Consider the following 14,074-nt stretch of genomic DNA (forward strand, 5'->3'; position numbering starts at 1 on the left):
TGGTACCATTACAAACTACATATCGCCCTGAAAGAAACAAGCACAGCCCTATCGACGGAAAAATAAAAAAGTTAGGGTAGGTTAACCCCTTAATGACGCGGCCCCTTTTTCTTTTTCCATTTTCGTTTTTTCCTCCCCCCTTCAAAAAAATCGTAACTCCTTTATTTATCCATCGATGTCACTGTATGAGGGCTTGTTTTTTGAGGGACGAGTTGTATTTTTCAATGGTGCCATTTAAAGTACCATATAATGTACTGAAAAACTTTTAAAAAATTCTAAGTGGGGTAAAATGAAAAAAAAAACAACATTTCGCCATCTTTCACTGCGTCTTGTTTCTACGGCGCACAAACGGCAACAAAAGCGACATGATAACTTTATTCTATGGGTCGGTACGATTACTACGATACCAAACCTGTATAGCTTTTTTTTACTATACTACTCTTTTTTTTTTTCAAAGACATTTAATTTTTTTAATGATTTTCTGTGGTCATTTTGTGCGCGCGATAACTTTTTTATTTTTTTCGTCGACGTAGTTAAGCGAGGGCTCATTTTTTGCGGGATGTGCTGTAGTTTCTGATAGTACCAATTTGGAATACATACGACTTTTTGATCGCTTTTTATTGTATTTTTTCTAGGAGACAGGGTAACTAAAAAAGTGCATTTCTGGCGTTCTTTATTTTATTTTTCGTACGACGTTCACCGTGCAGGAAAAAAAATACACTACTTTGATAGATCGGACTTTTACGGATGCGATGATACCAAATACATATTTTTATTGTATGATTTAGATTTTTTAATAATAGATATGGCAAAAGGGGGGTGATTTAAACTTTTACAACTTTTTTTTTTTTTTACAATTAAAAAAATTTTATTGATATTTTTTTTACATTACTTTGAAGTCCCCCTGGAGGACTTTAACATGTGATGCTTTGATCGCTCCCGATCTCACCGCGGGGGGGGGGGGGGCGTGCGATTTAAATGCTGCTGTCAGAATTTACAGCGGCATTTAAATGGTTAATGGCCGCGCGGCCGATCGCGGCTATTGCCCGCGGGTGTCAGCTGTTATAAACAGCTGACGCCCGCACTGAATAAAGAGAGGTTTTCACGCAACCTCTCTTCATACATACCCCGCCCCTCCATAACGTACCGGTACTTCATGGAGCGGGAAGGGGTTAAATGATGGCGACATAAAGCAATTAATTTCTTTAAGTATTAATATATAAAAAACTGTATACATTTGGTATTACTGTACTCATACTAACCCACAGAATAAACACAATGGGCCATTTTTACTGCACTTTGACTCCCCCCTCTCCCCCCCCCACCATAAAAATGGTGTAACTGTGGTTTTTTTTGGACACTTACCCCCCCTAGAAATTTTTAAAAGTCTTCCAATCCACTTTATAGAACATGAAATGGTAGATTCCAAAACACATAATACAATGTTGTCTTCATCTGGTTAGTAGGTAATATTTACCCCGGTTTGGCTTGTAGGTTTTGAGGCGCTCAGCCTGACTGTGGGTCAAAGAGTTTGACTAGCAACAACAAAGCAGAAAAGCCAGCTCCTTAAAAACATTTCTATTATCACAAAAAAATCCCTAAAATTATAAATGAGAGGTGCCGTGTGATACCATGTTGACACACAGATGCGTTTCGAAAGACACTGCTTTCTTGATCACAGATTTCGAAACGCTTTTCCCGGTTGACAAAGAATCATATGGTACCTGCCAATTATAATTTTATGGATTTTTTGTAATAAAAAAAGTGTTTTTAAGGAGCCAGCTATTCTACTTTGTTCTTACATGAAATAGTACCATTGAAAAATACAATTAGTACCACAAAAAACAAACTGATATGTCAAAAATAGTTATGATTTTTTAAAATTGGAAGAGCCAGACTTGCAGAATGTGGCCTGTATGCAAACACATCAATGACCCTTGGTCATAAATAGGCTATGGTTAATCAAGGAGTTAAATGGACAGATCTTTGACATGGCCACATGTTTAGCTGGAATGGACCTTCATTCTACTTTTTTGACCATGAAATTAGAATACATTTCCTGGTCAATGGGTGTCCAAACCTACTATACATATGAGATTGCATAGTTCCCTATCCGTCCAAAAGTTATCGATAGGGACAGCTACCTTTGAACAGAGGAGAAATATTTACTTTCACCATGTAATTTTTTCTTCTGTACCTCACTTTATTTTATGACTCTTTGCAGATGAAGTGTTGTCAGAAAACTTTCTGGATTATAAGAACCGTGGGGTAAATGGCTCTCACAGAGGGCAGATTGTCTGGAAGATTGATGCCAGCTCATACTTTGTGGAACGTAAGTAGAACACAGGTAGCGTAGTATGTGTGGTGTGGTATTACATTGGTTTTCTTAACCCTTTCCAATCCACTGTCTGACCTCTGAAGACATTATAATTTAAAGCTGTTCAGCTCCGTTGTTGGTAGACGTCCGTCAGGGTTCTCTTACTGTATATTGCCAGCCTCTCTGCTCTCGGAGCCTATCCAACATGTCGCCTCATGCAGTACTGGCTTTAGCCAGCATATAGCGCTGTTGTATAACGGCAGAAAAAGAGTAAGCCACCTAGGAAAACCAGGATACAAATTGGATTGGAAAGGGTTAAGTTGCCTTCAGCATTTTTATTGGAATAAATATGAAAAGAATGCAGTTATTTTGTAATGTTAATTGCATCTTCTTTTGCTTCTTTAAAATCTTTTTCACTTTTCCTTTTTGTATTTTATGTCTTGTTTTCTTTCTTTTAATTGTTTACATTTTCTTTTATGTTCCTTGGAATTCAATGATTTAACCGATGTCATTGTGTGGGCTTTTACAAGGCTTCAATACACTGTCGGCTATATTATTTATTTGCATGGAGTTTGGGTAATCTGAGACTAAAAGCTTTTGATGATAGAAAACTTAATGAATACACAATTATTTTTTAACTTGTCAAATGTTTGTATTATTTTGATTAGCAAGTATAAATAAGCAAAGATGGGAGAGCTGATGACTAAAAGTGATAAATTGCCCAGAACAAAGGCCGATTGGCTTACATGTAGGTCGGTCATTGGTTGTTTAACCCTTTCCAATCCATTGTCTGACCTCTGAAGACAGTATGATTTCAGGCTGTACAGCTCCGATGTTGGAAGACATCCATTGGGGTTCTCTTACTGTATATTGCCAGCCCCTCTGCTGTCGGAGCCTATCCAACGTTTCACCTCATGCAGTACTGGCTTTAGCCAGTATATAGCGCCGTTGTATAACAGCACAAAAAGAGTAAGCCCCATAGGAAAACTTGGATACAAATTGGATTGGAAAGGGTTAAAGGGGTCATCTGAGGACATAAAATGTATCAAAAGTTGCTCAGCCTACTGTAAAAAAATAAAAGATGCCATACTCACCCGCTGTGAGACGATGATTGGCTGCAGTGGTCCCATGTCTCAGGTGTTGATGACATCACTGCTGCCTTGTAGAAGTCGAAAGTAAAGACCACAGAGCATTCAGGCATCAGTGACAAGGAAGCAGTAGGAAACTGAATGACATGAGTATGACATCTTTTCGGGTTTTTTTACAGCATCGTGAGCAAGATATGGAACCCTCTTATACTGGGCAACTGTTGGGGAAGAACAGCGAAACAAACTATTGTTCATGGCTTATGACTGTTTCTGTGGCTGTTCATTTTCAATATTGTTGACAACACATTCTCTGGTTACTAGAAATCATTTTCACGTTTACATAAAAGTTGTGACCAGTTGGCAAATGAGTGTTTTGCTTGTTTGTTGATTGATTACTGGGTTTTTAAACAGCTTAATGAAAGGAAATGAAAATTCATTTGAACATTTGACTGATCATCAGCCCATGTAAAAGAGCCTTTAGTCATTAATGATATAACAGCAGGGGGTGTGAAATCCCCTGCTGTTATATCACTTTGGAATTTAAAGCGTCCCTAACTTTTATGATGACTTTTCAGAATAAGCTGCTGTATGTGTACACAAAGAATAGCACTATGTCTGCTCATTATATGACTTGTATCTTGCATTTGTATATCTAGTTTTCAGTTCTCTCTGAGCTGGTGGGAGGAGTTTAGCTGTTATGCTGTGTTGTATGCATTGCACATTAAGAGAACAACAGGTTCTGCTCTCTGTAACACACACACTCACAGAAAATACTGCATCAGGGAATTTGCTTACAAAATGAATACATAACCCTAGGTAGATTTGAGCTTGTCAAAATTGAGATCATCAGGCCATCTGATGACCATTTCAGATGAAAAAGGCTGGGATTTTCTTGATCATCTTTGATAAGTTTTTACACCTTGATGGCAGTTACCTGTTGGAAATTCAGTTGATTGGACATAATTTTAAAAGACACTCCGGTTTATATGAGGTATCACAGCTCACAATGCACAGAAGAGCCAAAAAGCAAGCCATGAGGAAAGCACTATATGTCGATCTTAGAAACATGATTGTCTGAAGGCACAGGTCTGAGGAAGGCTTCAAGAAAATTCTACTGCACTGACAGTTCCCAAGAGCACTGTAGCATCCTAGAGCTGGCCAACACACTAAACTAAGAAGCGCCTGGGTAAGAGTGGTGACCAAGAACCCAATGGTCACTCTGATTAAGCTCTAAAGATTCTGTGTGCAGATGGGAGAAACTTCCTGAAGGTTAACTATCACTATAGCACTCCAGCAACCTGGGCTTTATGGTAGAGTGGCCAGAAAGAAACCTCTCCTCAGTAAAAGACACATAAAAGCCCATCTGGAGTTTGCCAAAAAGAATCTAAAGGACTTTTAGACTGTGAGAAATAAGATTTTCTGATCTGATGAAACCAAGATTCAACTTTTTGGCCTCAGTTCCAAGTGTTATATCTGGAGAAAACCAGGCACTGCTCATCACCTGTCCAATACCATGCCTACATTGAAGCCTGGTGGTGGCAGCATCATGCTGTCGAGGAGTTTCTCAGCGAATGGGACAGGGAGACTGGTCAGGGTTGATGGAAAACTGAATGGAGCAAAATACAGAGATATTCATAATGAAAACGTGGTCCTGACTGCATGGAACCTTTACCTGAGCAGACGGGCCACGTTCCAATGGGACAATGATTCTAAGCACTCTGTGAATGTCCTTGAGTGGCCCAGCCCAAGCCCTGACTTGAACCCAAACAAACATCTTTGGAGGGACCAAAAATATGTTTCCAGCAGTTTCCATCTTGAGAATTTTCCATGTTGAAATTCCGCGTGCATATTTTGCCTATTCACAGGGCAAATTATGCATACAGATTCACATGGAAAACCGTTTCAAAAAGACAGATTTTGACGTGGATTTTAGAGGCGGAATTAATGTGGATTTTTTTCTTGGTGAATTCCTCAGTATGAACATACCCTCAGTGCTGCTGCTAGTCAGTGTGCTCTATTCCTCTCTTCTTCCTGTACAACTGACCCAGCTTGCTTTGGACTCTGATTTTGGATTTCTGCTTGCTGTGCTATGCCTTGTGGTCCTGACCCTGCTTTTTTGCCAGATTTTGTCTCCTGGATGTCCTTGTCTTTACATTTTCTTCTAACTACTTGGTACTGATGTCTGGCTTGTTCTCTGGCACTCAGTGGTTGGTGGTCGCTCTGTGGATGTAACCAGGGGGCTCCTTACACCCAAATGCAATGCCCTGCAAGGGGTGCAAAGAGTGGCATGCCTACAAAATAGGCAGACCACGCAATCGCTATAGCATCCAGAGCGTGGGGGCCCAACAGAAATGCATGGATCTGCCTCCCCTTGTCAATCATTCCCCAAGCACTCCCTCTCATGAATGCTGGTGGCATGCTGATGAGGTGTGTGGCACCATATCTCCTGAATCACTGAGATCAGGTGACTGCTGCTGGGTCAACTCTACTGTGCCTGCACGCAGACCCCGACTCCCACCCAATTTCACTTCCATTCAGGTTCATGTGACTTTCTACAGTAATAGGCAAATTGCGCTTAGTCTGTGAGTGTGAGCTGAATCGCGAGACCTGTGGCAGCCCTCATTCCTCATGAGCTCGCAGGTGGCTGTTTGAGTTGACTGGAGTTGGAGAGAAAAGATTAGCAGAGGATGAGCACTAAGTGGCAGCTGGCAAGCAGATTCATCGACACAACGGGTTAATTTGTAATTAGCTAGTAAATGGGGTCCACTCAGCGCCATTCGGTTTGTCATATGATGGTTCCATTTGATCACTCTGCTCCATTTTCCTGCTCCTTAACGGAGCAGGAAAATGGAGCCAAAAAGTGGCAGTGTGACCAAGCCCATCCATGTATTGTGTTTTTTTGGTAAGGGGGGCTGTTTTAATTGATGATTTTTTTTTGTATACCCTTGGGTGTAAGACTGTAAGCCCCAAAGACTCTGCTAAGCAGAGCAACTAGTCAGACCATTGTGGCTATTTAGGTGGATGGGTTGAATCTATATTTTTAGACTGTTTTCTGGTACAGTTTGCCAATAGTAATTCTGCCCAATTATTTATAGAAAAAGAATCCACATATTATCAGTAGGGTTCAGTAAGGTAGGATCCCACCACTGCTACAACAAAGAAGACCTTTGGAACTGCACGAAATGTGACACCCTTTGGCTTTCCATTTGGGGATCTCTGTGTCTAATGTAGACTATGTTGTTCAATAAGGCATAAGTTGGCTTTACCGCAAGCCGAAAATTAAAATTTGATGGGGCTTCTGAAGCTTATGTGCAGTAATAATGTGGTACCTCAATCTGTCACCCATATTATTTTTGATTGGACTAGTAAAAAACCCTCTGTTTATATTTAAGTACATCTTCTAAAACTTAATTATTAATGACCTATCCTCAGGGTTGTGTAAGCGCTTGGTTATTGTGGGGTGAGAGGTAATTTCTATTGGTTCTATTTTGTGGTACGTATGACTTTTTGATATCTTTTTAATAAACTTTTGAGGGAAGATGGGAAACAATTCTGGCATTGTGTATTTTTTTCTGATAGTGCTCACTGGTCAAGATAAGTAGTGTGATATTTTAATAGATCAGAAGTGGTGATTTATGTGAAAACCAAGAATGGTGAGGTAATACTTACAAATATTAATGTAACTTATTTTTACTTTCTTTTATTACCCATAGAGGACTTGAATTTGCAATTGTTTGGTCACTTCTTCAATGTGCTGCAATAATTCGGTATAGCATATATATTTTACTAATGTCATAGTCAAAGACAGAGCTTAATAGGCTGAAATCTTTGGCAGGCCATGAGAGCCTTTACTAGGTCACAGACTGCCATGGCAGCTCATAGGCACCCCAAAACTATGTCTCTGGGACAGATGAGGTGCTAGAGGGACTCCGTCTGGCTAACTGCTTAGATGCCATAGTCAGCATTAATTGTGGCATAAAAGTAGTTAAAGTAGTTAAACTAGCCATGATCAGCCTTTGTGGTTGGTTGTCAGCTATTTAAAACAGCCGCAGGGTGTGTGTATACAGAAGTGTGCAATACAATTGCATCTCATGCTCCATTCAGTGTTTGGTACTGAAAACAGTAAGTAAGCTGCATAAAATCAGCTTGTGAACTGTTGTAAATAGAAAAAAATCTTTGTTTTTTAAAAAGATGATTTAAATTTAATTAAAAATACATTTCCAACTGTTCACAGGTTTTAAACAGTTTTTACTATTTGCAGTACCATACACATATGGATTCAATTTTTTGGACACCTCTGTATATATAATAATAATTATATATATGGGATCCCTTTGACCAAGGGAATGGTAACACCCAGGTGTCAATTTATTCATGCATTTCCCGAAATTAATGACAAAGGAATGGTACAATGCACAATTCTGAGAGATTGTTATTTTATGGGTGATGCAAGTGTTAACTCAAACAGATGAGTAGACAAGTCCTCTTTAAGTTGTCATTGTGACCATATATGTCTGAGTACTTTGGAATACAATAGTATTTCTAAACTAATAGAAAAAACAGTTAGAGGGGTTTACCTACGCTTGAAAAAAAGTGGCTGAGAGCCAGAGAGGGCACAAAATAACTAAGGTATACTCACCATTTATATGTCCCCGGGTGTATTAGAGCAGCTTGGAACCAGGAAGTTGCCTCAGTGGTTACATGTCACTCATTGTGGATCACTCAGCCAATCATGGGTTTCACTAGGGATTCTGTCATGAACGGTACGTGACCGCTAGAGCCTGTGACAGGTACGTGACTGCTTCTGCAACTTCCTGGTTCAGGAGTGGCGTCGACCGGACCAGCTGCGATAGACCAAGGGGACAATAGATTAGTGAGCATGGCTTTAATTTTAATACATATATACAAAAAGATCCAAAACTATTTTATAAGACTGAGAAACTCAAAATTATAGCCCTTTAGCTGATAAATATGTCTGGCACAAGATGAAGAATAGGTGAGGAGTAGAGATGAGCGAACGTGCTCGGCCACGCCCCTTTTTCACCCAAATACCGCGATTTCCGAGTACTTCCGTACTCGGGAGAAAAAATTTGGGGGGCGCCGTGGCGGCACGGGGGGTAGCAGTGGGGAGTGGGGGGGAGAGGGAGAGAGAGAGGGCTCCCCCCTGTTCCCCGCTGCTACCCCCCGCACCGCCACGCCTCTCCCCGCCCCCCGGCGCCCCCCGAATCTTTTCACCCGAGTACTGAAGTACTCGAAAATGGCGGTACTCGGGTGCGTAAGTGCTCGAAACGAGTATGTTCGCTCATCTCTAGTGAGGAGCATTACGTGCTGACGCAGGAAAAAACATCAAATAGTGATAGAACAAAAGGAGCTCTGAGTGCTGATAATTTTTTAGATTTTTGAGCAGAAATATGATTTGTGATTAACATTCTGTTTAGGGAATTATAAAATTCCTGTGTTTTCTGTTTTCGACAACAATGTAACCAGAATAAAAAAGATAGACGTATGAAAGCTGAACGGCATGAAATCAGCTTATCCTTTGGTCAGACTTAAGCACGGCTATAGAGACACAATTTGAAGGTTTATATTACAGTTTCTCCAAAGCTCAAGTCCTGCGTTATGGAATTCCAATTAGATTATCAGTGACCTAGATTTCCAATGGCTAATACCTCAAGGTTGAACATGTAAAATTAAGGGGTCTGACAGTTTTGTCAGACTTCTGATGAGAACCGTATTAAGGCTCTTTGTTGCCTTGGGACACAGAGCAGACCTGTCTCCTTTAATGTTCTCCAGGTCTTTAAGCAGTCTCTGTTTAGGCAAATTGTGTCCCTATCTGCATAGAGACCTAAGTTGGAGATAATTTTTATAATGTTAGTGGATATCTTAAAGGGACTTTCTTCAGAAACTCTGGTTATTAAAATATGCAAATTAATGAAGTTCATTTTCTTGGCTAAAATGTACGGGGAGATAGATTATCCTCTGTGGATTCAGGTCAGCAAAGTACTTATCTTTTCTCTCAATATCCCTGGCCAATATGCCTAAAGCTTTTTGTTGCCCAGGGTATAAATCTAAAATCTTGCCCCTGACAAAGTACGGTAGGAACTGGGATAAGTAACACGACAAGACAAACATTTAGGGAAGACAATAAACTTTTTCATACACAAAATTTTAATCCTGTATTCCTTGACTTTTTTGTATTTATATGACCAACAGTTGGAATTTGATTCTTTCCCACTTTCATTTTCTATGACATCACTGTCACTTAGATTTACTTTGTATTTTCACAGGATGTTTACACATAAGTAGTGATGAGTAATTAGTGGACTAATGAATTTGTGTCGATATCGGGCCGATTTAACGAAAATCATCATGAATCGGGAGGGTCAATTCCGACTCTCATTAAAGTCAATGGGAGTAAAAACTAGGTTCACTAATTTTCCTACAGAAGGTCTTCAATGCAGCCAAAGCCCTCAAAATTGCATGGGAATACAGCCATATATATAGGGAACACTGTGTTCCTCCAAACAATTGGTCAAAATAGTTTACAGTGGTGTAGGCAACAATGGTAGCACAAGGGTGGCACTGAAAACAAACGAAGGACCACATAGGGTTTCGTAGATCACAAATTGCTCAAAGCAAGACAACAGGTGTGCTGCTTGTTTTAAAAGCAATGTCATAAATTTTACAAGGAAAAGTTCTGACTGGCCACCCAGTAATGATTTGATGTTTTGATGTGGGCTATGCGTCGGTGCATAAAAGCAGTCATATACTTCAAAGTGCCTAAGGGTAATGGCCCCCATTCCCCAGGGTCAGGCCTAAGAGTGTCCTCTGGCTGTTCCCACCATCCATGTAGAGTAGTTGGGATTAGTGATGCATGGAAGGAATGTTGGGTAGCCCAACCCCCTGCCTCTGCTCCTATATTATCTACCTCTTCTTCCTCTTCTTTACTACTCCTATGGAGAAACGTATTGGTGCAAAGCCATCCTCCCAGCACTGTTGAGTAATGGCAGACTGGTCAGACAGTTGGGAGATTGTTACCCCTTCCTCCTCCTACGCCTCCAGTGACCACAACACGCCATTGCCCCTGAGGCCCTGTAGCATCTGTTCCAGCAGACAGGCAAAATGGACGGTCATACTGATCAGTGCGTCATCACGATTGACCATTTTGGTCACTTCCTCAAAGCCGGTTAAAATGACACACAAGTCTTTGATCTACAGCGACTCCACAGGCGTCAGGTGACTGACCTCCATACTGTATCTGCTAATGCCATACATCATCTGGTGCTCTATGATCGCTTTCTGGAGCTGTCTTAGCCTCTGTAACATATGCAACATGGAATTTCACGGTGTAGGCATGTCACAGACTTGATGGTTGGATGATAGATCGGACTGTCATTGCACCTCAGTCAGGCAGCTGGGTGTGCATGCCGAAACGGTGAGCACAGTTTCCTGGCATTTTCCAGCAGTGGATGGATGTAAACCTGGGTAATTGTTTAGGAAGCATTGGACTACCACATCATCACATGGGCCAGATAAGGTACATTTCTGAGGCAAAGGGCTGCCAGCAGTTTGGCCCCATTGTCACACACGACCTTGCCTGGCTTCAGATTGTGTGGGGTCAGCCATGTGTTAGCCTGAGCCTACAGAGCTGTCAAGAGATCTTCAGCCATGTGGCTGTGATCGCCTAGGCATATGAGTTTTAGGACATGGTGTTGGTGTTTACAACATGCACCACTGTATGGAGGTCAGATTTCGTCACATAAGGATATCTGTGCTGATGTGGAGGGTGCTGGAAGGTGATATGAAAAGGTAGAGGAAGAGAATGAGGAAGAGGGTTGAGGACAGGACAGACAAATATGAATGTCCCACAACTCTTAAGGGTACCATGAAACGTGGACCAACACATTCGGCTTCATGCCCCACCTGTAGGACATTGAGGCAGTGTGCTGTTAAGGATATTTAATGCCCCTGGTCATGCTCGCTGTGCCACATGTCCATGGTCAGGTGAACCCTGAAAGTGACGGCGTCTTCAACGCCATGGACATGTTATCACTTACATGGCGGTACAGGCCTGGGATGGCGTTTTGGGCAAAGTAATGAAGGCTTGGCATCTGGTACTATGAGTTAGCACAGAGCATCACGTTGTGGAAAGTGTCTGTGTTCAATAGCTGGAAGGGTAGCATTTCCATTCCAAGCAGCTGTTGAATGCTTGCGTTCAGGCTCTGTGCTCATAGATGTTTGGAGTGTTGCTTTTTTTTTTTTTACATTCCCATAGCTGGGGGATTGAGGGCTGGCTGCTGGGGTAGATAGAGATGGCAACATCAATGAAAGTGGTGGTGATATGGCAGCTCAACTTATGCTCTTGGTTTTCCAGTTCTGGCTCTGAAGCCCGCAGCCTGGTTCTTAATTGCGTGGGAGAGGCCTGAAGTAGGCATGCTACTGCCCCTACACAAAACTGCCTTTCTGTGCTCAGAGGCTACTGCATGACCAGGGAGGCAGATGGAGGAACAGGCAGCAGAAGAGGGAGCAGAATCAGGCTGACTCTTTTCCCTCTGGCCCAGGTGGGCTTTCCAAGGCAGCAGGTGGTGGGAGCTCATGTGACTGTTCATCCACGTTGTGTTTACATTCTTGCCATGTTTTAAATCCTTACCGCAGATCTTACAGATGACCACTCTTCTGTCATCACCTGCGGTTTCAAAGAATGCCCCGGCTGCACAAGTCCTCTGAGCCAACCTAGCCGTCGGCCTGATGTTTGTACTGCTGATGGTGGTGGTACTGCCCTTATTCTTCTTTGCAACACCCTACTCTCTGTCTTAGCATGGTGCTGCCCCACAACGTCCACCTCTACCTCCCCTCACCTTACACCCCCCTCACTGAGCTATTATCTTGACTCTCCTTGTCTGTTCATATTGCATCAAGCACCTCATCATCTTTCACCTCCTTTTCCTCTTTGTTGTCCTTCTCCTCCTGAGTAAACTCTATGTCACAGTGGGTTCCATCAAACTTGCTTACAAAGTAACAAATGTTCACAACTATATCAACCCCAGAATAACTTAAGATATAACTTTTATTAGATAATAAATAAAATAACTACAGGCATTACACAGGATTTAAGAACCCAGGGGTGCTGGGAGTAATCTTAATTATCACTTCCATCTATCATGCATAATAACTAAAAACCATAAAGAACCATAGTTTGTATAGACCTAGTACCCTAGACTTGAAATGTAGCAATGTGACTCAAGTCTGCAGTGCAAGAGTCACATAGAATATATGTGCTCTGGTATTAGTGCTCTGGTATTAGTGTACCTTGACACCACTGTTAAGGACCGCTACTCGGCCACATAACCTTTAAAAGTCTTGAGGTCCAAATTAGTTCGTACCTGGATGCATCAAGGAGGCCAAAAACTATACAAAGATAGTTATCAGTTCCCACAGATACGTAGAGTTGAGCCGCGGCAGATATACAGCTCACTCTGCTTAAGGCGCGCGTACACTAAGCGTTTATTGACTTGGAATAGTTCTAATACAGGAAAGGAATCCGTCATTAGTCACGGCGTTAATCTCATTGGGTTAAAAAAAACATTAAGAATCATGCATTGTCCAGCAATCAGCGTAGTGTGAGAATATATACGTAATGTTCTCAAGTGTCTGTTTCTCTCAGCATTATCTGGTCCTCCCTTGTATTCAGTTTGTGACTCAGGTGGCTGTAGTACAGTCAGTTTCTTTGTCCAAGTCTTCGAATGGAGGTGTGGGAGGGCTTCTTCTGATAACAACTGCGTCCAGACTTGGTTCTCATGAAAAAGAACAGAGACAAATCATTAGACATTGTACCGCACCTCCTGCTCTAAAGCTATTTCTGCTTGAATTATTGTTTTACTACGCACAAGCTTATTTACATCTTATACTGCTCCATTTTGTATCTAGCGGCCATTTTGAGACAGATTCTTCCATATTATGAGCCTGTACTTTCTCAATCCCCCCTAGAAACTGTCTCAAAATAAACAACACTTTATAACTTCTACAGGACAGAGTAAGGTTTGCTTTCCCTATCTCTAGTTTATGGTCTATGCCCTACCTATCATTGTTGGTCAGCTGTCCAAGGGCTAATCCCTTCCCCGACAACTAATCCTAACTAACTAAACGCGAAGACCTAATAGACACAGAAGGGATCTACAACACACATGCAATTCTATTCTAATGGCTGGGAAACTAGAGTGGTCACCCCTGTTTCTGTTGAGACAGCTCCATAAAAGGACAAATCGCCCTGTCGTATTATAGGCATATAGCCTGGGGTCTCTACATCTACGTATACGGGGGCGACAGGTACCATCTGATCTGTAAGCTTAGCACAGGAGCGTTTTATGCAGGGCACAATACAGACAGAAAGTAGCAGGAGTATGATAAGAGTAACCAGAATACCTATTCCTATCTGCATTAAGAATTGTTTCCATTGTCCGGTCCATGCAAACCACTCATCCCAGGGGTTAGTTATCCCAGAATTACGCTTCAGCACTTCTGACAATGTGGCCAATTTCTTTTTTGCGATAGTCACTTTACCTGTGGGGCATGTGTTATCTGGACGTGCAACAGGTCTCACCAATCATTTTACAGACACCCCCCTCCCCTTGGCACTCCTATTGCATTCATATTTACATGTGAATCAAAC

The 14,074-nt window shown here is 41.7% G+C and overlaps 1 protein-coding gene across 1 annotated transcript in view; it reads left to right on the top strand.

Annotated features, from left to right (window-relative positions):
- Window positions 1-14,074, top strand: part of HECW1 (HECT, C2 and WW domain containing E3 ubiquitin protein ligase 1) — a 327,801-nt gene that overhangs the window by 144,012 nt on the left and 169,715 nt on the right. Inside the window, exon 4 of the mRNA XM_066584919.1 lies at window positions 2,225-2,332. Within this exon, the coding sequence (XP_066441016.1) occupies window positions 2,225-2,332 (108 nt within the window). The remainder of the gene's footprint in view (window positions 1-2,224; window positions 2,333-14,074) is intronic.

Source organism: Eleutherodactylus coqui, chromosome 12 (genome assembly GCF_035609145.1).
Source record: "Eleutherodactylus coqui strain aEleCoq1 chromosome 12, aEleCoq1.hap1, whole genome shotgun sequence".
NCBI classification, from domain to species: Eukaryota; Metazoa; Chordata; class Amphibia; order Anura; family Eleutherodactylidae; genus Eleutherodactylus; species Eleutherodactylus coqui.